Here is a 22,505-nt window from a genome sequence, read left to right as displayed (position 1 = left end):
CATAAAGGGGGAGAATGGAGAAGACATGGGACGAAGGCGTCACAGTGCCATAAGGGGTGGAGGATGGAGAAGACATAAGGCTGAGACGTCACATAGCGCCATAAAGGGTGGAGGATGGAGAAGACATGGAGCTGAGACGTCACACAGCGCCATAAAGGGGGAGGATGGAGAAGACGTGGGGTGAAGACCTCACACAGCGCCATAAAGGGTGGAGGATGGAGAAGACATGGAGCCGAGACGTCACACAGCACCATAAAGGGGGAGAATGGAGAAGACATGGGACGAAGATGTCACACAGTGCCATAAGAGGTGGAGGATGGAGAAGACATAAGGCTGAGACGTCACACAGCGCCATAAAGGGTGGAGGATGGAGAAGACATGGAGCTGAGATGTCACACAGCGCCATAAAGGGGGAGGATGGAGAAGACATGGAGCTGAGATGTCACACAGCGCCATAAAGGGGGAGGATGGAGAAGACGTGGGGTGAAGACCTCACACAGCACCATAAAGGAGGAGGATGGGGAAGACGTGGGGCAAAGACGTCATACAGTATCATAAAGGGTGGAGAAGACATGGGAGGAAGACGTCACACAGCACCATAAAGGGGGAGAATGGAGAAGACATGGGACGAAGGCGTCACAGTGCCATAAGGGGTGGAGGATGGAGAAGACATAAGGCTGAGACGTCACATAGCGCCATAAAGGGTGGAGGATGGAGAAGACATGGGCTGAGACATCACACAGCGCCATAAAGGGTGGAGGATGGAGAAGACATGGGGCTGAGACATCACACAGCACCATAAAGGAGGAGGATGGGGAAGACGTGGGGCAAAGACGTCATACAGTATCATAAAGGGTGGAGAAGACATGGGAGGAAGACGTCACACAGTGCCATAAAGGGGGAGGATGGAGAAGACGTGGAGCCGAGACGTCACACAGCACCATAAAGGGGGAGAATGGAGAAGACATGGGACGAAGGCGTCACAGTGCCATAAGGGGTGGAGGATGGAGAAGACATAAGGCTGAGACGTCACACAGCGCCATAAAGGGTGGAGGATGGAGAAGACATGGAGCTGAGACGTCACACATCGCCATAAAGGTGAAGGATGGAGAACACATGGGGCAAAGACATCACACAGTGCCATAAGGGGTGGAGGATGAAGACGACATGGGACTGAGACGTCACACAGCCCCATAAAGGGTGGAGGATGGAGAAGACATGGTGTTGAGACGTCATGTAGCGCCATAAAGGGTGGAGGATGAAGAAGACATGGGGCCGAGACGTCACACAGCGCCATAGAGGGGGAGGATGGAGAAGACATGGGGCTGAGACGTCACACAGCACCATAAGGGTGAAGGATGGAGAAGACACGGGGCGAAGGCGCCACACAGTGCCATAAGTGGTGGAGGATGGAGAAGACATGGGGCCAAGATGACACACAGTGCCAAATATGGGATGGAGGATGGAGAAGACATGGGGCTGAGACGTCACACAGCGCTATACAGGGGAAGGATGAAGAAGACATGGGACTGAGACGTCACACAGTGCCATAAAGGGTGGAGGATGGAGAAGACATGGTGCCGAGATGTCATGTAGCACCATAAAGTGTGGAGGATGGAGAAGACTTGGGGCGAAAACGTCACACAGTTCCATAAAGGGTGGAGGATGGAGAAGACACGAGGGTGAGATGTCACACAGCTCCATAAAGGGGGAGGATGGAGAAGACATGGCGCTGAGATGTCACACAGCGCCATAAAGGGTGGAGGATGGAAAAGACATGGCACCGAGACATCACACAGCGCCATAATGGAGGAGGATGGAGAAGACTTGGGGCGAAGACGTCACATAGCACCATAAAGCGTGGAGGATGGAGAAAACATGGGGCCGAGACATCACACAGCACCATAAAGGAGGAGGATGGGGAAGACATGGGGCAAAGATGTCATACAGTATCATAAAGTGTGGAGAAGACATGGGGCGAAGATGTCACACAGCACCATAAAGGGTGGAGAATACATGGGGCCAAGACGTCACACAGTGCCATAAAGGGTGAAGGATGGAGAAGACATGGGGCGAAGAGGTCACACAGCACCATAAAGGGTGGAGAAGGCATAGGGCGAAGACGGCACCCAGCACTATTAAGCGTGTAAAATGAAGTAGACATTACCCAGGCCATAAAGAATGGAGGAGACATCATCCAGTGCCATTAAGGGTGGAAGATGGAGAAAACGTGGGATCGAGACATCACACAGCACCATAAAGGGGAACGATAGAGAAGATAAGGAGCGGAGACAACCTTCATAATTGGTGAAGAGAAGGGGCAGAGTTGCCACCCAGCGCCATAAAGGGGAGGATGGAGAAGACGTGGCTACAGAAGTGTCACCCAGGGCCATAAAGGGTGGAGAATGGAGGAGACATGGGGTGGAGAAGTCACCCAGCGCCACAAAGCCTGGAAGAGATGAGGCACGGAGAAACCACCCAGTGCCATAAAGAGTAGAGATTGGAGAAGATGTGCGGAGGAGACATCACTCAGCAACATAACGGGTAGAGGATGGAGAAGATGTGGCTGCAGAAATGTCACCCAGGGCCATACAGAGTGGAGGTTGAAGATGATATGCGGAGGAGACATCACTCAGCACCATCGAGGGTGGGGAATGAAGGAGACATCACCCAGGCCATGCTTGAAAAAACTGAGATGAACAATCGAAACGTCGCAGGACATTCAGTGGCTGTGTTTTTACTAATACAGTGCCATAAAGAAGGGGAGGAAGGATAGAGTAGATGTGGGGTCGTAGACAACACTCAATGCCATAAGGAGTGGAGGAGTCGTGGGGCCCAGCTGTCACTCAATGCCATAAGGGCTAGAGGGTGCGGGAGATGTGGGGCGCAGACGTCAACCAGTGCCATAAAGACTAAAAACGATGAGGCAAGAAGATGCCCCTCAGCACCATAAAGGATGGAGGATGGAGACATGGGGCGCAGATGTCACTCAATGCCATAAGGGCTAGAGGGTGCGAGAGATGTGGGGTGCAGACGTCAACCAGTGCCATACAGACAAAAAAAAGGTGAGGCAAGAAGATGCCCCTCAGCACCATAAAGGATGGAGGATGGAGACGTGGGGTGCAGATGTCACTCAATGCCATAAGGGATGGAGGAGACGTGGGGCACAGACATTGCTGAATGCCATAAGGGATGGTGGAGACGTGGGGCCCAGCTGTCACTCAATGCCATAAGGGTTAGAGGGTGCGAGAGATGTGGGGCGCAGACGTCAACCAGTGCCATAAAGACTAAAAAGATGAGGCAAGAAGATGCCCCTCAGCACCATAAAGGATGGAGGATGGAGACGTGGGGCGCAGATGTCACTCAATGCCATAAGGAATGGAGGAGACGTGGGGCGCAGACATTACTGGATGTCATAAGGGATGGAGGAGATGTGAGACGCAGACATTACTTAATGCCATAAGCATTAAGGATGGAGGAGACGTGGGGCGCAGACCTCACTCAATGCCATAAGGGGTGGAGGAGACGTGGGGCACAGACGTTACTGAATGCCATAAGAGGTGAAGGAGACGTGGGGCGCAGATGTTACTAAATGCCATAAGGGGTGTGGGATGGAGAAGATGTGGAGCACAGACATCACTCAATGCCATAAGGGATGGAGGGTGCAGGAGAAGTGGGGCGCAGACGTCAATCAGTGCCATAAAGACTACAAGAGATGAGGCACGGAGATGCCATAAAGGATGGTGAATGGAGATGTGGGGCGGAGAGTTTACAAACAGCTCCATAACAGGTGACAGATGGATTTGACATGGGGAAGACACGTCACAAACAGCACCATAAATGGTGGAGACGTGGGACAGAGATTGACCCTCCAACGTGCCCCCTTCACCAGTACACTGACCCCCACAGCTTCCCCTGCACCAAGCACTTAGTTCCGGTAACCTACCCACCCCAGATGAGTGGATGCCCCCTCATCACCCACCACCCTTCCTCCCTATAGTCCCTGGCTGGCCCCTGTGGCCCTCAGCAGTTGTAGATTCCCCATCTTGGTGTAGTGTTACACTCAGATCTAGGAGGAAAGCAGTAAAAGGCTCCAGATGTAAATCCTCTGACATAAGCCCCTTATTACAGCAGTAAGACGCCCTGGTGAAGTGAGCCGGGATTAACCCCGTCAGAACCAGAAGCAGAGGACAGCTTTGCCAAACACGGAGGCTTGAGGCCAAAGTCACTGACTGCACCTAACTGCCTCTTCTGAGCTCTCAACCATTAGGACCCTAAACACCCACATGTATCACTAAGACACACTTACCATCAGGACCCTATACATACGTATGTTTCACTAGATCCCCTATACAAGCCTATCTACCACCCAGAACCCTATACACAATGATGTACATCTGTGTTCCACTGGGTCCCCTATATATACATATGTTACACCCAGACCCCATACACAACTATGTACCACACGCATGTACCATCCGGATCCTTAGACACACGCATGTACCACCCGGACCTATACACACCTATAGACCACCCGGATCCCTAAACACACACCTATGTACCACTTTGACCCACATTTGTTCCACTGGGTCCCCTATATAAGCCTATGTACCACCCAGAGCCCTATACACACGCATGTATCACCCAGACCTCTACACACACATATGCACCACCCGGATCCCGAAGTCACACACACAGGGGAGACGACCCGCTCTGAGGTCACATACAAAGAGGAGACGACCCGCTCCGGGGTCACACACAAACAGGGAAGAAACACACAGACACATAGAGGAGAGACGACCCTCTCCGGGGTCACACACACAGGGGAGACGACCCGCTCTGGGGTCACACACACATACACAGGGGAAACGACCCTCTCCGGGGTCACACACACAGGGGAGACGACCCGCTCTGGGGTCACACACACATACACAGGGGAAACGACCCGCTCTGGGGTCACACACACAGGGGAGACAACGCACTCCAGGGTCATATACACAGGGGAGACAACCCATAGGTATCAAAGGCAGAACGCCGATCACCCTGTGTGCTCCATCCACAGGTCCCAACACTTCATAGCAGTCTGGACAGACACTTTCCTCTCTACTGGTGGTCTGTAGGGGGCATCCTGAGCCCGGTCACCTTGTGTGCGCTCACAAATCCACTGGTCCCAACACCTCCTAACAGTCTGGTCACACGTTCCTTTCTACTGGTGGTCTGTAGGGGGTCCTGAGCCCAGTCACCTTGTGTGCCCCCATCCACTGGTCCCAACACCTCCTAACAGTCTGGTCAGACGCTCCTTTCTACTGGTGGTCTGTCAGGGTTCCTGATCCCGGTCACCTTGTGTGGCCCCCATCGACTGGTCCCAACACCCCCTAATAGTCTGGTCCGACATTCCTTTCTACTGGTGGTCTGTAGGGGGCATCCTGAGCCCGGTCAGCTTGTTTGCCCCCATTCACCGGTCCCAACACCCCCTAATAGTCTGGTCCGACGTTCCTTTCTACTGGTGGTCTGTAGGGGGCATCCTGAGCATGGTCAGCTTGTTTGCCCCCATTCACCGGTCCCAACACCTCCTAACAGTCTGGTCAGATGCTCCTCTCTACTGGTGGTCTGTAGGGGGCGTCCTGAGCCCGGTCACCTTCTGTGCCCCCATCCACTGGTCCCAACACCTCCTAACAGTCTGGTCAGACGCTCCTCTCTACTGGTGGTCTGTAGGGGGCGTCCTGAGCCCGGTCACCTTCTGTGCCCCCATCCACTGGTCCCAACACCTCCTAACAGTCTGGTCAGACGCTCCTCTCTACTGGTAGTCTGTAGGGGGTGTCCTGAGCCCGGTCACCTTGTGTGCCCCCATCACCTCATAACAGTCTGGTCAGACGCTCCTTTCTACTGGTAGTCTGTAGGGGGTCCTGAGCCCGGTCACCTTCTGTGCCCCCATCCACTGGTCCCAACACCTCCTAACAGTCTGGTCAGACGCTCCTTTCTACTGGTGGTCTGTCAGGGTTCCTGATCCCGGTCACCTTGTGTGGCCCCCATCGACTGGTCCCAACACCCCCTAATAGTCTGGTCCGACGTTCCTTTCTACTGGTGGTCTGTAGGGGGCATCCTGAGCCCGGTCAGCTTGTTTGCCCCCATTCACCGGTCCCAACACCCCCTAATAGTCTGGTCCGACGTTCCTTTCTACTGGTGGTCTGTAGGGGGCATCCTGAGCATGGTCAGCTTGTTTGCCCCCATTCACCGGTCCCAACACCTCCTAACAGTCTGGTCAGATGCTCCTCTCTACTGGTGGTCTGTAGGGGGCGTCCTGAGCCCGGTCACCTTCTGTGCCCCCATCCACTGGTCCCAACACCTCCTAACAGTCTGGTCAGACGCTCCTCTCTACTGGTGGTCTGTAGGGGGTGTCCTGAGCCCGGTCACCTTCTGTGCCCCCATCCACTGGTCCCAACACCTCCTAACAGGCTGGTCAGACGCTCCTCTCTACTGGTGGTCTGTAGGGGGCGTCCTGAGCCTGGTCACCTTGTTTGAGCGCTTCACCCTCTATGTGGGTGGGGAGCGTTTACACTGACGGACCTCTCGCTGGATAGCAGGCATCTCGCTGAGTGCTTCACCAGCGTTTACACGGAGCAATAAGCCGCGCTCCGGCGATTCTTTTATCCGGACCGAAGAGTCACCGATAACCACCTGTCAGCGACTCGCGAGCGATAATCATAAATGGGCCGCTGCACAGTGAGGGGAGGAAAGCGTTAAAGCGCCATCTTCAGGACGCTCGTCACCGCTAGACGGGAGGGGACAGGATGTCCAAGAGGGCCACAGGGGGGCGACGTCACCCTGCAGGATAACCCAGACACTTCACAGACACCTCGGGGTCTCACCTTAAAGACTTCAGAGAAGAAGCCGGATCCGATCTTCTCGCAGTAGAAGTCGTCGATGCGGGCGAGGTTGGAGACGGCGCTGCGAAGAGCCCGGTAGGAGGAGGGGCGCAGGCGGCAGGAGCCCTGACTGGTCAGCATCGCCCCGTGGCCGTCCCCCACAACCTCCGCATCTATTCCCGATTCCATACCTGAGGACCGGTCACATGCCCCAGACCAAAGATGGACGACACCGGGGCCTCACATGTATGCAGAGGAGGGGCCCCCGAAGCCCACCCCGGGGCCACAGGCCAGAGACAAGGTGTATCCACCAAGGTTGTCCCCATGTGTGGCTGTACAGGTAAGACCCAGGGCGGCTGCCCCCAGTCAGCTACAATCCAAGATGGACGCCTTCCAATCAGTCACAATCCAAGATGGACGCCTTCCAATCAGTCACAATCCAAGATGGACGCTTTCCAATCAAAACCAATCCAAGATGGACGTCTTCCAATCAGTCATAATCCAAGATGGACGCCTTCCAATCAAAACCAATCCAAGATGGACGTCTTCCAGTGAACAACAATCCAAGATGGATGTCTTCCAATCAGTCACAATCCAAGATGGACGCCTTCCAATCAAAACCAATCCAAGATGGACGCCTTCCAATCAAAACCAATCCAAGATGGACGCCTTCCAATCAAAACCAATCCAAGATGGACGCCTTCCAATCAAAACCAATCCAAGATGGACGCCTTCCAATCAAGAATAATCCACGATGGCCGCCCTCCAGTCAACGGAAAGCCAAGATGGCCGCCCTCCGGCTGCAGTCACTGGGAACTATCTGACCCCAACAATGTCCCAACTGTATCTTTAGGCAACTGATGTCACCCTAATAACACCCTGTTGTCACCCTAATAACACCCACCGAACTAGATGTCACCCTAGTAACACCCTCTGATCTAGATGTCACCCTAATAACACCCTGTTGTCACCCTAATAACACCCACCGAACTAGATGTCACCCTAATAACACCCTCTGAACTAGATGTCACCCTAATAACACCCTCTGAACTAGATGTCACCCTAATAACACCCACCGAACTAGGTGTCACCCTAATAACACCCTGTCGTCACCCTAATAACACCCCCTGAACTAGGTGTCACCCTAATAACACTCTTCTGTCACCCTAATAACACCCTCTGATCTAGATGTCACCCTAATAACACCCTCTGAACTAGATGTCACCCTAATAACACCCTGTCGTCACCCTAATAACACCCTCCGAACTAGATGTCACTCTAATAACACCCTGTTGTCACCCTAATAACACCCACCGAACTAGATGTCACCCTAGTAACACCCTCTGATCTAGATGTCACCCTAATAACACCCTGTTGTCACCCTAATAACACCCACCGAACTAGATGTCACCCTAATAACACCCTCTGAACTAGATGTCACCCTAATAACACCCTCTGAACTAGATGTCACCCTAATAACACCCACCGAACTAGGTGTCACCCTAATAACACCCTGTCGTCACCCTAATAACACCCCCTGAACTAGGTGTCACCCTAATAACACTCTTCTGTCACCCTAATAACACCCTCTGATCTAGATGTCACCCTAATAACACCCTCTGAACTAGATGTCACCCTAATAACACCCTGTCGTCACCCTAATAACACCCTCCGAACTAGATGTCACCCTAATAACACCCTCTGAACTAGATGTCACCCTAATAACACCCTGTCGTCACCCTAATAACACCCTCTGAACTAGATGTCACCCTAATAACACCCTGTTGTCACCCTAATAACACCCACCGAACTAGATGTCACCCTAGTAACACCCTCTGATCTAGATGTCACCCTAATAACACCCTGTTGTCACCCTAATAACACCCACCGAACTAGATGTCACCCTAATAACACCCTCTGAACTAGATGTCACCCTAATAACACCCACCGAACTAGGTGTCACCCTAATAACACCCTGTCGTCACCCTAATAACACCCCCTGAACTAGGTGTCACCCTAATAACACTCTCCTGTCACCCTAATAACACCCACCGAACTAGGTGTCACCCTAATAACACTCTCCTGTCACCCTAATAACACCCTCTGAACTAGATGTCACCCTAATAACACCCTCTGATCTTGATGTCACCCTAATAACACCTTCTGATCTAGATGTCACCCTAATAACACTCTCCTGTCACCCTAGTAACACCCTGTCGTCACCCAATAATGCCCCACTACCACCCCCGTACTGCCGGTCGCCATGGTAACAGCCCCTGACCAGAGTTCACACCAGAACCCCCTCCCGCTCGCAGGCCTCCTGATCACCCGCTCCCCTGGATGTCTCCCCGGTAACCCCAGTCCTCTCAGCGGCTCCTCACCGTCACACCCCGGGCTCCCCGTACTACGACACAACGAGACGAGCGAGGCCTCCCGAGCACCGAGCGCCGAGAACCGGAGGCCGAGGCGGGGGCGGGGGCTGTGGGAGGGGCTGCGGCCCACAGGGGCGGGGCGGAGTGGGTGTCACCGCCCCTTACGTCACACCGGAAAACCGCGAAGAGGTTCCGGGAGAGGAAGAAGACGGCGGGTCAACAGGGAGCGGGAGGAGGGACGGTCGGCGTGAGGAGAGACGGGGGGCGCGACGGGTCGGCGTGAGGAGAGACGGAGGGGGGGGGGCGCGACGGGTCGGCGTGAGGAGAGACGGAGGGGGGGGGGCGCGACGGGTCGGCGTGAGGAGAGACGGAGGGGGGGGGGGCGCGACGGGTCGGCGTGAGGAGAGACGGAGGGGGGGGGGGGGCGCGACGGGTCGGCGTGAGGAGAGACGGAGGGGGGGGGGCGCGACGGGTCGGCGTGAGGAGAGACGGAGGGGGGGGGGGGCGCGACGGGTCGGCGTGAGGAGAGACGGAGGGGGGGGGGGGCGCGACGGGTCGGCGTGAGGAGAGACGGAGGGGGGGGGGGGCGCGACGGGTCGGCGTGAGGAGAGACGGAGGGGGGGGGCGCGACGGGTCGGCGTGAGGAGAGACGGAGGGGGGGGGGCGCGACGGGTCGGCGTGAGGAGAGACGGAGGGGGGGGGGGCGCGACGGGTCGGCGTGAGGAGAGACGGAGGGGGGGGTGCGACGGGTCGGCGTGAGGAGAGACGGAGGGGGGGGGGCGCGACGGGTCGGCGTGAGGAGAGACGGAGGGGGGGGGGGCGCGACGGGTCGGCGTGAGGAGAGACGGAGGGGGGGGAGCGCGACGGGTCGGCGTGAGGAGAGAAGGGGGGGGGCGCGACGGGTCGGCGTGAGGAGAGACGGGGGGCGCGACGGGTCGGCGTGAGGAGAGACGGGGGGGCGCGACGGGTCGGCGTGAGGAGAGACGGGGGGGCGCGACGGGTCGTCGTGAGGAGAGACGGGGGGGGGGCGCGACGGGTCGTCGTGAGGAGAGACGGGGGGGGGGGGCGCGACGGGTCGTCGTGAGGAGAGACGGGGGGGGGGCGCGACGGGTCGTCGTGAGGAGAGACGGGGGGGGCGCGACGGGTCGTCGTGAGGAGAGACGGGGGGGGGCGCGACGGGTCGTCGTGAGGAGAGACGGGGGGGGGGGCGCGACGGGTCGTCGTGAGGAGAGACGGGGGGGGGCGCGACGGGTCGTCGTGAGGAGAGACGGGGGGGGCGCGACGGGTCGTCGTGAGGAGAGACGGGGGGGGGCGCGACGGGTCGTCGTGAGGAGAGACGGGGGGGGCGCGACGGGTCGTCGTGAGGAGAGACGGGGGGGAGAGACGGGGGGGCGCGACGGGTCGTCGTGAGGAGAGACGGGGGGGGGGGGGCGCGACGGGTCGTCGTGAGGAGAGACGGGGGGGGGGGGGGGCGCGACGGGTCGTCGTGAGGAGAGACGGGGGGGCGCGACGGGTCGTCGTGAGGAGAGAAGGGGGGGCGCGACGGGTCGTCGTGAGGAGAGAAGGGGGGGCGCGACGGGTCGTCGTGAGGAGAGAAGGGGGGGCGCGACGGGTCGTCGTGAGGAGAGAAGGGGGGGCGCGACGGGTCGTCGTGAGGAGAGAAGGGGGGGCGCGACGGGTCGTCGTGAGGAGAGAAGGGGGGGCGCGACGGGTCGTCGTGAGGAGAGACGGGGGGAGCGCGACGGGTCGTCGTGAGGAGAGACGGGGGGAGCGCGACGGGTCGTCGTGAGGAGAGACGGGGGGGCGCGACGGGTCGGCGTGAGGAGAGACGGGGGGGGCGCGACGGGTCGGCGTGAGGAGAGACGGGGGGCGCGACGGGTCGGCGTGAGGAGAGACGGGGGGGCGCGACGGGTCGTCGTGAGGAGAGACGGGGGGGCGCGACGGGTCGTCGTGAGGAGAGACGGGGGGGCGCGACGGGTCGTCGTGAGGAGAGACGGGGGGGGCGCGACGGGTCGTCGTGAGGAGAGACGGGGGGGGGGGCGCGACGGGTCGTCGTGAGGAGAGACGGGGGGGGGCGCGACGGGTCGTCGTGAGGAGAGACGGGGGGGGCGCGACGGGTCGTCGTGAGGAGAGACGGGGGGGGGCGCGACGGGTCGTCGTGAGGAGAGACGGGGGGGGCGCGACGGGTCGTCGTGAGGAGAGACGGGGGGGGCGCGACGGGTCGTCGTGAGGAGAGACGGGGGGGGGCGCGACGGGTCGTCGTGAGGAGAGACGGGGGGGGCGCGACGGGTCGTCGTGAGGAGAGACGGGGGGGGCGCGACGGGTCGTCGTGAGGAGAGACGGGGGGGGCGCGACGGGTCGTCGTGAGGAGAGACGGGGGGGCGCGACGGGTCGTCGTGAGGAGAGACGGGGGGGGGCGCGACGGGTCGTCGTGAGGAGAGACGGGGGGGAGAGACGGGGGGGCGCGACGGGTCGTCGTGAGGAGAGACGGGGGGGGGGGGCGCGACGGGTCGTCGTGAGGAGAGACGGGGGGGGGGGGGCGCGACGGGTCGTCGTGAGGAGAGAAGGTGCCGGGAGCGCGACGGGTCGGCGTAAGAAGGGGGGGGGGCGTGGGGGGTGTATGAGTGTATCTTGCCTCCAGCGGAAGTACAGTTGGAGCCAAGATGCGAGGTGTTTAACAGGGTGTTGACGCCCCCTGTTCGTGATTGGCTGCATGCCACTGTCCCCTTTTCTCATGCTTACAGGTCCTGATTCTGGGCCCGCGGTGACTGTAGCCAGCGCCTCCGCTGTCACTGTCCCTGGCGCCCCTTTCTTCTGTTTGTCCTTTATAGCTTTTGCTGCTGGCCCCGCTGTCAGCTCTGCTGGCTTGTAGCGGGGCGCTGTGACTCTCCCTGCAGCTCCTTCCTCGCCGTGACACCACCTGCTCCTGCGTGGGAAGAGACTTCGGCGTGGGGGTGGGGTGGGGGGGTGAGGAGAGACGGTTGGGGGGGGGTGAGAAGAGACGGGGGGGGGCGGCGTGAGGAGAGACGGTGGGGGGGGCGGCGTGAGGAGAGACGGTGGGGGGGCGGCGTGAGGAGAGACGGGGGGGGCGTGAGAACAGACGGGGGGGGCGGCGTGAGGAGAGACGGTGGGGGGGGGCGGCGTGAGGAGAGACATGGGGGGGGGGGCGTGAGGAGGGATGGTGGGGGGGGGCGTGAGGAGGGATGGTGGGGGGGCAGCGTGAGGAGGGATGGTGGGGGGGCAGCGTGAGGAGAGACGGTGGGGGGGGCGGAGTGAGGAGAGACGGGCGGCGTGAGGAGAGACGGGGCTGGGTGAGGAAAGACGGTGGGGGGGGGCGGCGTGAGGAGAGACGTGGGGGGGGCGGCGTGAGGAGAGACGTGGGGGGGGCGGCGTGAGGAGAGACGTGGGAAGGGCGGCGTGAGGAGAGGCGGTGGGGAGGGGGGCGTGAGGAGAGACGGTGGGAGGGGGAGACGAGAGGAGAGACGGTTAATGGGGGCGACGTGAGGAGAGGGGGGCGACGTGAGGAGAGACGGGGGGCGACGTGAGGAGAGACGGGGGGCGCGGTGAGGAGAGACGGTGGGGGGGGGCGGCGTTAGGAGAGACGTGTGGGGGGGGCGACGTTAGGAGAGATGTGTGGGGGGGGCGGCGTGACGAGAGACGGGGGGGCGGCGTGAGGAGAGACGGTGGGGGGGCGGCGTGAGGAGAGACGGTGGGGGGGCGGCGTGAGGAGAGACGGGGGGGGCGTGTGGAGAGACGCGGGGGGACGGGTCGGCGTGTGGAGAGACGCGGGGGGAGGCGACGGGTCGGCGTGTGGAGAGACGCGGGGGGAGGCGACGGTTCGCCGTGTGGAGAGGCGGGGGGAGGCGACGGGTCGGCGTGTGGAGAGAAGCGGGGTGGCCGACGGGTCGGCGTGTGGAGAGACGCGGGGGGCGACAGAGCGTGAGGAGAGATGCGGGGTTGGCGACGGGTCGGCGTGTGGAGAGACGCGACGGGTCGGCGTGTGGAGAGACGCGGAGGGTGACGGGTTGGTGTGTGGAGAGACGCCGGGGGGCGACGGAGAGCGTGAGGAGAGGGGGCGGGCGACAGGTCGGTGTAAGGAGAGACATGGGGGGAGGTTGACGGGGGAGCGTGAGGAGAAACGGGGGGGGGGGGGGGCGGGCGACAAGTTGGTGTGTGAAGAGACGCGGGGGGGGGCGGGGAGCGTGAGAAGAGATGCGGGTTGGCGGACGACGGGGAGCATAAGGAGAGACGGGGAGGCGACGGGTCTGCGTTAAGTGGTGTGAGCGTGAGGAGATACTGGGAGGGCGACTGGTCGGCGTTAAGACAGGCGGGAGTGTAAGGAGAGAGGGGGAGGGGCGACGCGTCCGTGTGAGAAGAGACGGGGGGGGGGCGATGTGAGGAGAGACGGGGGGGGTGACGAGCGGCCTACACGTAGGACCTTTTGTTTATGTTTCCCACAGCTGATACGCACTGTAGTTGCATATGGGCTGCAGGTATATCTGCCACAATGGGCATTATAGTAAAATAAAACATGCTACATTGTGTTTTCCGCAAGTGGATTATGTAATTCCGACCTGATCATGTGAGAGGAATTATGTAATCCAATGCATTTGATTGTTCCACGTTTTACCACGGACCCTTACTATTCGGTCATGAGACACCGTCCTAAGGTAGATCAGAACCTTTTTATAGCATTGCATAATGGCGATCACGTGACTGGGGTCATCTCAACGAGCCCTTTAGTCACTGCTCCCAGCTACCTTTGGTAGCCAAGAGCAAGGAGATTTTAAATTTCCCGGGCCCTCCATATCTTCTACACTTGTGTCTGCCATTTTGCCAATGGGCGCATGCACCGATGCCACGGAAAGTCCGTGGATAAGGATCCCGTCGGGGGGATATCACCAGGGACCTTAGGTAAGTAATTTCACCTTCCCTCAGGGATCTCATCCATGAGGGGAGATGAAACGTTAACTTGCACATGGATAACTGTGATCATGTGACCAGAGACTGCATATCACGGCTCCCACCCCCATGACATTTCAAGGGTTTTCCCTACCTTTGGTAGCAAGGAGCAGAGAGCTCTTATGTACCTTCCTCGACGTTTTGCATGTGTCCATCATCTTGCCAAAAAGTGCATATGTAGAAGCCGAGGAAAGGGCTGCAGCTAAATGTCCTGTCTGGGAACAAATCCAGGGGACTTGGGTAAGAATTTCATCTCCGCTCGTGATGTTTTTTAACTTTACATGACTGCTGTTATCTATTGGATAATGGTGATCATGGGACCGCAGACCACGGCCTCTGGTGACATCTTCCTGCTCCTGGCTATTGCTGTTATCTATTGGATAATGGTGATCATGGGACCGCAGACCACGGCCTCTGGTGACATCTTCCTGCTCCTGGCTATTGCTGTTATCTATTGGATAATGGTGATCATGGGACCGCAGACCACGGCCTCTGGTGACATCTTCCTGCTCCTGGCTATTGCTGTTATCTATTGGATAATGGTGATCATGGGACCGCAGACCACGGCCTCTGGTGACATCTTCCTGCTCCTGGCTATTGCTGTTATCTCTTGGATAATGGTGATCATGGGACCGCAGACCACGGCCACTGGTGACATCTTCCTGCTCCTGGCTATTGCTGTTATCTATTGGATAATGGTGATCATGGGACCGCAGACCACGGCCTCTGGTGACATCTTCCTGCTCCTGGCTATTGCTGTTATCTCTTGGATAATGGTGATCATGGGACCGCAGACCACGGCCTCTGGTGACATCTTCCTGCTCCTGGCTATTGCTGTTATCTATTGGATAATGGTGATCATGGGACCGCAGACCACGGCCTCTGGTGACATCTTCCTGCTCCTGGCTATTGCTGTTATCTATTGGATAATGGTGATCATGGGACCGCAGACCACGGCCTCTGGTGACATCTTCCTGCTCCTGGCTATCTTTGGCAGTATGGAATAAAGAGAGATAAAATTTTCCAGTCTCCGGCTTTCTGTGCATGTGTCTGACATTTTACCTTTGGCACGCATGTGCAGAAAGCGGAATCAGATCCCCGCTGGACATCGTGGAGGCCGAGCCGAGAGGAGAGATGAAGCTTTAACTTATATGCGATCACCATTTTTGTTGGATTAACCCTTTCCAATCCACTGCCTGACATCTAAAGACATTCTGATTGAAGGCTGTACAGCTCCGATGTCAGAAGACGTCCAGCAGGGTATTCTTTCTGTAGATTACTGGACGCTCTATTGTCGGGGGCCTCTCCAGCATTTCCTATACCGCAGTACTGGCTCTAGCCAACAGATGGCGCCATTGTATAATGGCAGAAAGTGGAAGCCCCCTAGGAGACCCTGAATCCAAAATTGGATTGCAAAGGTTTAAGGTGATTGCGTGACTGGGGTTTGCACACCACATCCCCAGTGACGGCTCTAGGCTATTGGCAACTGATAGGGAGCTGTCACACTTGCAGACCCCGTGGCTTTAATCTACAGGGCCAGCGTGCTTTAATGGCCCTGTAAACTAAAGAGCAGACACCCAGGATGGAAAATGGGTTATCACTAAGGGGTTAACTGGGTTGTCCTCTAAAGCAGGGGTCCCCAACTCCAGTCTCCAGGGACCACCAACAGGTCATGTTTTAAGGATATCCTATGGTAAGAACACCTGTGGCTATGTCTGAGGCACCGACAATAATTACATCACCTGTGCAATACTGAGGAAATCCAGAAAACATGACCTCTTGCCGGTCCTGAGGACTGGAGTTGGGGAACACTGCTCTAAAGGGCATATCGGAAAAAGTTTGGAACCGAGATTTGATGGACCATACCAGATCTAGTTGAGACTGCCACCTCAATCAGATTTGAAGGAAAAGAAAACTGGATACATACCAACTACTACAAGAGTGTCCTCGTCCCTGCATTAGAAAAAGACACTATAGTTATGTGATGCCCTAAACGTACACGGACTCAATAATGGGTTGAAAGAAAATTTGGACAATAAGTTTGTTAAAAATCTTGAAGAACTTGTAGCATTTGATGATGAAGAAAACTGAATACTTGTTGAATGTGTTCTAATACCCCTATAGCATTCTCTTCTATGCTATTTCTGTCTATATCCCTCACTGTGGAGATCAGGGTTTTACAAAATTCTTAGTACCCTTGTGTTGTCACAAAAACAACAGAGCATGACTGCCCCAATATTGGTTGGAGAACGACGTGATGCTTCCTAGTTGGTTTGTAATTGCTCCTGGACTGTGGGTAATCATGCAATCGCATTTTCCAGAACAATGCAACTATAGACTTATTCTTGGACAAGGTGTGTGTGGATGTTCAAAGTGATGGGGAGAGCTCTGTTTCTTGAACATACTCCCCATCAGGATCCCAATAGGTTACCCAATAGACGTGTACAATGTGTGAAACAACATAATAGCAAATCGGGCCAGAACGTAGGATGTCCTGCTTCTTTGATGACAGCTGTCTGGCGTCCTAGATCCCACAGTGATAGCCATTTCACATTTGTGTTGCCACATGATAGTCTGTCATAAATGGTAAGCCCTGAACACACACCCTTTAGAGCTGTGGATAATTGGCCATGGCCAAATGGTAAGCCACAGTTTAAACAACTGTCAGCTCATGTAAATGGGACATTAGTGAAACCTACAGACTGTCTAGATCAAATTTTCACAGCATTATAGCTGTTTAATCAAACCAATGCAATTCAAGCTTGAGTGTTTGGTGACCGTTTGTGGAGAGTTTACTTTATCGCTTTGCATCTCATCTGACATGTTGTTTTCCTCTGTGAATGCATTGGAGAATAAGTTATTTAATAGATTTGTTTTCTCATCACCCTCTAATTTTTTCCTACATTATTTATTAAAGGGCCAACACTCTCAGTCTTAGTCTTTTTACTCTTTATATAGTTGAATAACAGTTTGGGGTTAATTTTGCTTTCTCGGTCTCCATCTTTGCTGCTTTTATCTGATTTTTACACAATTTATTTTTTCTTAAATTTTTAGTGTTTTCTTCGCTGCCTTCTTGTTTTAGTAGTTTAAACGATTAATTTTTTGCTGTGTATTGCCCCTTTTACATGTTTATTTAACCACATTGTTTTTTCCTATTTCTAACCCTTTTATTCTTGTATGCATGAACTGCTCACAGTAAGTAATTAGGCTGTTTTTAAACATTTCCCATTTATTGTTTTTACTCTTATTTTTGAGGACATTGTCTCAGTCTCTAGGACATCCCTAAGCTGATCGAACCTGGGCTTCCTAAAGTTTATTATTTTCATAACTCCCCTAAAAAAACTCTTTTGAAGGATGAGTTAGAATGTATTATATTCTGGTCACTATTTCCCAGGTGCCGCCCCGCCAACCTGTGCCCCTATTATTCGGTCAGGTCTGTTGGGTAATATTAAGTCCACAATGGCCATCCTTCCAATTGGGTCCTGTACAAATTGGGTAAGGTAATTATTAGAGATGAGCAAGCATGCTCGTCTGAGCATTAGCATACTCAAAAATACTTGTTACTCGAGCGAGCACCACATGGTGTTTGAGAAAATTTCACCCCCCCCCCCCCCACACACACACACACACACACGTTTAGCAGCATTTTTAGCCAATGAACATGCAGGGAAGGCTTTGGCACCTCCTGCTATGATGTGCCAACCCTGTGCATGCCTATAGCAGTGAGTGTCTGGCCAGATCAGGTGACCTAGGATCAAAAACTCAGGCCACCTGCTGCTCGCCTCACATGGAGGCTGGATTAGCTGAGGGACAGAGCTGCTGTGAATAAGGGAGAGTGTTAGTGTAGGTTAGAGGGGTGTTTAGGTAGGGATCCACTTTTTAAAGAACTGAACAGTCCTTTTTAGGACTACAACTCCACTTTTGTGCATCATTAGGTTGGCTGCCTGGGACCAGTAGTGTGCGCAAAGCATTCACAAGCATCCCAGCTGTATAATGCATACTGTTAGCGGTTCTATACAGTATACTGCTACTGGTGTACACAGACTATATAGGAATAGGCCCAAGTGTGTGTCCTGTTAATCCACACTATATAACAAGACTGTACGCATTCTATACTATTTTTGGCTTAAAGCATATTCAAAATACTTTGCAGTTTGTGTAGCATTCTGACTCAGTGCATTATACAACATGATCAACACTACGGGTAAGGGTCGAGAATGTGGGCGGAGGCCGAGGGGCCGGGTGAAACAGAGGCTGCTGCTGAGGGAGAAGTAGAACACCACGTATCTACGCTCCATAGCTTCATCTCACAGTTTGCAGGTCCACGTGGTAGACCGTTATTAAAAGCAAGACAGTGTGATCGGGTGATGATGTGTATAGCGGCTAACGCGTCCAGTAATTTATCCACCACCCAGTCTTACACATAGTCCACTCACGCTAGCCAAGGGACTGGACATGTGAATCCTCATGCTGATCTTCCTTCTTCCCAGCCTGGTCACTCCAGGAAAAGTAGAGCTTCAGAACAGGCATACTCAGAAACTGTTCTCAGGTCCCTCCCCTGAGTAGCTAACAACAGTTCATGAGCCACCTGAGGACTTTGTCGCGACCGATGCCCAAAATTTGGATCTTTCACAGTCGCAAGGTGATGAGGGTGGGGACTTCCAAGTAGTGTCTTAAGAGGTATTTGTTGATGATAATCATGATGATGAGACACAATTGTCTGTCAGTGAGGTTGTTGTTAGGGCAGTAAGTCTGAGGGAGGAGCAGACTGAGGATTCAGAGGAAGAGCTGGTGCATGATGAGGTGACTGACCCGACCTGGGTTGGTAAGCCTACTGAAGACAACGCTTCAGAGGGGGAGGCAAGTGCAGCAGCAGAACAGGTTGGAAGAGGCAGTGTAGTGGCCAGAGGGAGAAGCAGGGCCAAAGCAAGTAATCCCCCAACTGTTCCCCACAGCACCTCGCAGAAAGCTCCCATGCAGAGGGCTAGGTGTTTGAAGGTCTGGAGGTTATCTTAATGAGAGCGCCAATTAACAGTGGTGTGCAACCTGTGCTGCACCAAGATCAGCAGGGGAGCCACCGCCACCAGCATGCGCAGGCATATGATAGTTAAGCATCTGACAAGGTGCAGCGAAGGCCATTCACTGCCTGCGGGTCACAACACGCTCTTTCCTTGTGTCACATGCTGGCACTGAGATGCAATCCCCTCCCAGGATGCAGGCACAAGCATCTCCAGCCCTGTAGCCACCCCTTCACCTGCATGTTCCTCCACTGCCTCCACCAATGTGTCCCGGTGCAGCATTCAGTTGTCCATAACACAAACATTAAAGTGCAAATATGCAGCCACCCACCTACATGCACAATTGCTAAACGTGCATATCTCCAAACTGCTGAGCCTGGAGATGCTGCCATATAGGCTGGTAGAAACAGGCTTTCCGCAACCTCATGGTGGTGGCTGTCCCTCGCTACTCGGTCCCCAGTCACCACTATTTTTCCCACTGCCGTCCCTGCTCTACACCAGCACGTGTCACGGAATATTAACCGTACCCTCACCAACTCAGTTACTGGGAAGGTCCACTTAACCACTGACACGTGGACAAGTGCTGGCGGGCAGGGACACTACATCTCCCTGATGGCACATTGAGTTAACCTGGTGGAGGCTGGGACAGAGCCTGACCCTGGGTCCGCTCAGTGCTACCCACACCGAGGATTGCGGGTCCTACCTTGGTCATTGTTTCTCCGGCTTATTATGCCACCTCCTCCAACCCACCCCCTCCTCCTCCACCACCTCTCAATTACTATTTGTTAGCACATCACCTTCAGTCGGTAGCTCAAGGCACTGCCGTGGGGAAGCGTCATCAGGCCATGCTGAAACTCCTGAGCTTAAGTGACAAGAGGCGCGCACCACCCAAGAGTTGCTACAGGGTTTGATGGAGCAGCCAGATCTGTGACTTTCGCCACTGAACCTCCAACCAGGCATGGTCATCTGTAACAATAGGCGTAACCTGGTGGAGGCTCTGCAGCTTGACAGACTACCACACGTGCCATGCTTGGCCCACATGTTCAATCTGGTGGTTCAGTGCTTTCTTAAAAACTACCCCAATTTGTCTCAGCTGCTGAGTCATCCTCCTAATGAGGACAACAATGTGTTGTGTACTGGGACTCTGGCACACATGGCTGACTTCATGTTAAGCTGTCTTTCCCGTGACCCTCGCATTAGATGCATTCTGGCCAACACGGATTACTGGGTGTTCACCCTTCTCGACCCACGGTATAAGGAGAACCTTTCCACTCATTCCCGAAGAGTAAAGGAGTACGACAATGATGCAATACCACAAGGCCCTAGTGGAAAAGCTGATACTAAACTTCCCATCTGACAACGCTAGCAGTGGAGGACGTAGTTCAGTGGGCCAACTAGCAGGGGGAACAGGCAGCATGTCCAGTGCAGGCAGGGTAACACTCCAAGGCATTTGCCAGTTTTATGGCACTCCAACCAGACTGTGTCACCACTCTCCAGCCAAGGCTGAGTAGGAGGGAACTGTGTAAAAAGATGGTGAGGGAGTACATAGCCGACCGTATCAATGTCCTACGTGATCCCTCTGCTCCATACAACTATTGGGTGTCAAAGCTGGACACGTGGCACAAGCTTGCACTGTACACCTTGCAGGTGCTGGCCTGCCCTGCCGCTAGCGTGTTATCAGAGAGGGTGTTTAGTGCTGCTGGGGGGATTATCACAGATAAGCGTACCCACCTGTCAACTGACAGCGCCGACAGGCTTATACTTATTAAGATGAACAAATGCTGGATTTCCCCAGACTTCTCTTCTCCAGCAGTGGAAAGCAGCTTAATATAAAGTATCTTTAAGCTGGAACTGGAAAATCATGCACAAAAAAAGGTAGAAGTAGCTTGGTCTATCCTCTGAACTTCCCCCTCCTCCTAAACCAGCATGTCAGCATGCTGAACAGCCAATTTTTCAGAGAGCCAAAAGGCTCTGTGAAAACTATTTTTTCGGAGGTCTGCCTCCAGGCTCTGGCAAAACAATTTTTTGGAGCGCTGCCTCCAGGTTCTCACCCCCAATTTTGAAGAGGTTCACCACTAGAGTTCAGCAAATATGCTGGTTCCAGCTTCATACACCCACAGAGTCTACAAATGTAACCCAGCGCATTGTCCAGCTGACACTTAGACAGAATGAATTGTCCTTGTTTGGCCACTCTAATTTCCTCATAGTACATACTCTGTCCCTGGGACACTGGTTAAAAAGCCCCTTGGGGAGAGGCAGGGGCTGGGAAAGGCGGGTAGCGTGTCTGTCGGTGGACTGCCACCTGGATCCCATTGACCAAGTACGAGCTCTGTTAAAAAAATATTTTAGGGGTTCACCTGCACTCTGGGTAAACAAATGTTTCAGGGGTTTGCTTATACTCTTGGTACACAAATGTTTCAGGGATTCGCCTATACTCTTGGTAAACAAATCTTTTAGGGGTGCTATACTCTTGGTACACAAATGTTTCAGGGGTTCGCCTATACTCTTGGTAAACAGATACCCTGCACTTTCGCTCAAAAAATCTTTCAGGTTTTCACCTGCAATCTTGGTAAAAAAAAATATTTTTAAAATGGGTTGTTTTCTTCTTAAACAATGTGGAAGTACTGGCCTCTGAGTCCCCCCTATGCTGGTGTTTGTGGCTAATGAAATGCTGCGACGGAGCTGGCATGGGATGGCACTTACAATCATACATTAATTTGTCTGCGATTTGTCAGCTATGAAGCACAATTTTAAAACGGTCACACGGTGTACGGAAACGTTTCACAGGGCTATGTCCATCTTTGGCCACTAATTCCTTTATAGTTCATGCTGTCTTTGCCTGTAGCACTGTTTAACAAGTCCCTCGGGGAGAGGCAGGGGCTGGGACTGGTGGTATCTTGCCTGTTGGTGGACCGCCACCTGAGTCCCATTAAGCAACTACAAGCTGTGGCTAAAAAAATCTTTCTGTTTTTTACCTGCACTCTTGGTAAACAAATCTTTCAAGGGTGCACCTATACTCTTGGTAAACAAATCCTTTTAGGGGTTCACCTGCACTCTGGGTAAAAAAGTCTTGCTTTAGAATGGGTTGTTTAATTGTGGAGATGTGTAGAAGTACATGTAGATGTAGAAGAGTCCCCTTTATGCACACGTTTGTGGCTCATGAAATTTTGTGACGGAGGTGGCATGGGATTGGAATTATGATCATATGTTTATTTAGCAGCAATTCTCATCAGCATTGTGGCCTATCACCCACAATTTCAAAGAGGGTTGCTGTCAGGCCCTGCCAA

At 54.8% G+C, this 22,505-nt stretch overlaps 1 protein-coding gene across 2 annotated transcripts in view; it reads right to left on the bottom strand.

Moving 5' to 3' along the window:
• Positions 1–9,340, bottom strand: part of LOC136627272 (dual specificity testis-specific protein kinase 2-like) — an 85,890-nt gene extending 76,550 nt beyond the window's left edge. Inside the window, exons 1-2 of one of the 2 annotated variants that reach the window (XM_066602245.1) lie at positions 9,079–9,340; positions 6,870–9,026 (exon numbers count right to left, since the gene is read on the bottom strand). In XM_066602245.1, coding sequence (XP_066458342.1) covers positions 6,870–7,055 — 186 coding nt within the window. In that variant the 5' untranslated portion in view covers positions 7,056–9,026; positions 9,079–9,340. Of the gene's footprint in view, positions 1–6,869 lie in introns of both variants that reach the window. The other variant, XM_066602244.1, reaches the window with a different exon arrangement.
• Positions 9,341–22,505: the final 13,165 nt, after the last annotated feature.

The sequence above is a fragment of the Eleutherodactylus coqui genome, chromosome 5 (genome assembly GCF_035609145.1).
Source record: "Eleutherodactylus coqui strain aEleCoq1 chromosome 5, aEleCoq1.hap1, whole genome shotgun sequence".
In the NCBI taxonomy this organism is placed as follows: domain Eukaryota; kingdom Metazoa; phylum Chordata; class Amphibia; order Anura; family Eleutherodactylidae; genus Eleutherodactylus; species Eleutherodactylus coqui.
Note: the sequence above shows the minus strand (reverse complement) of the source record. Positions and strands in the feature narration are given on the sequence as shown.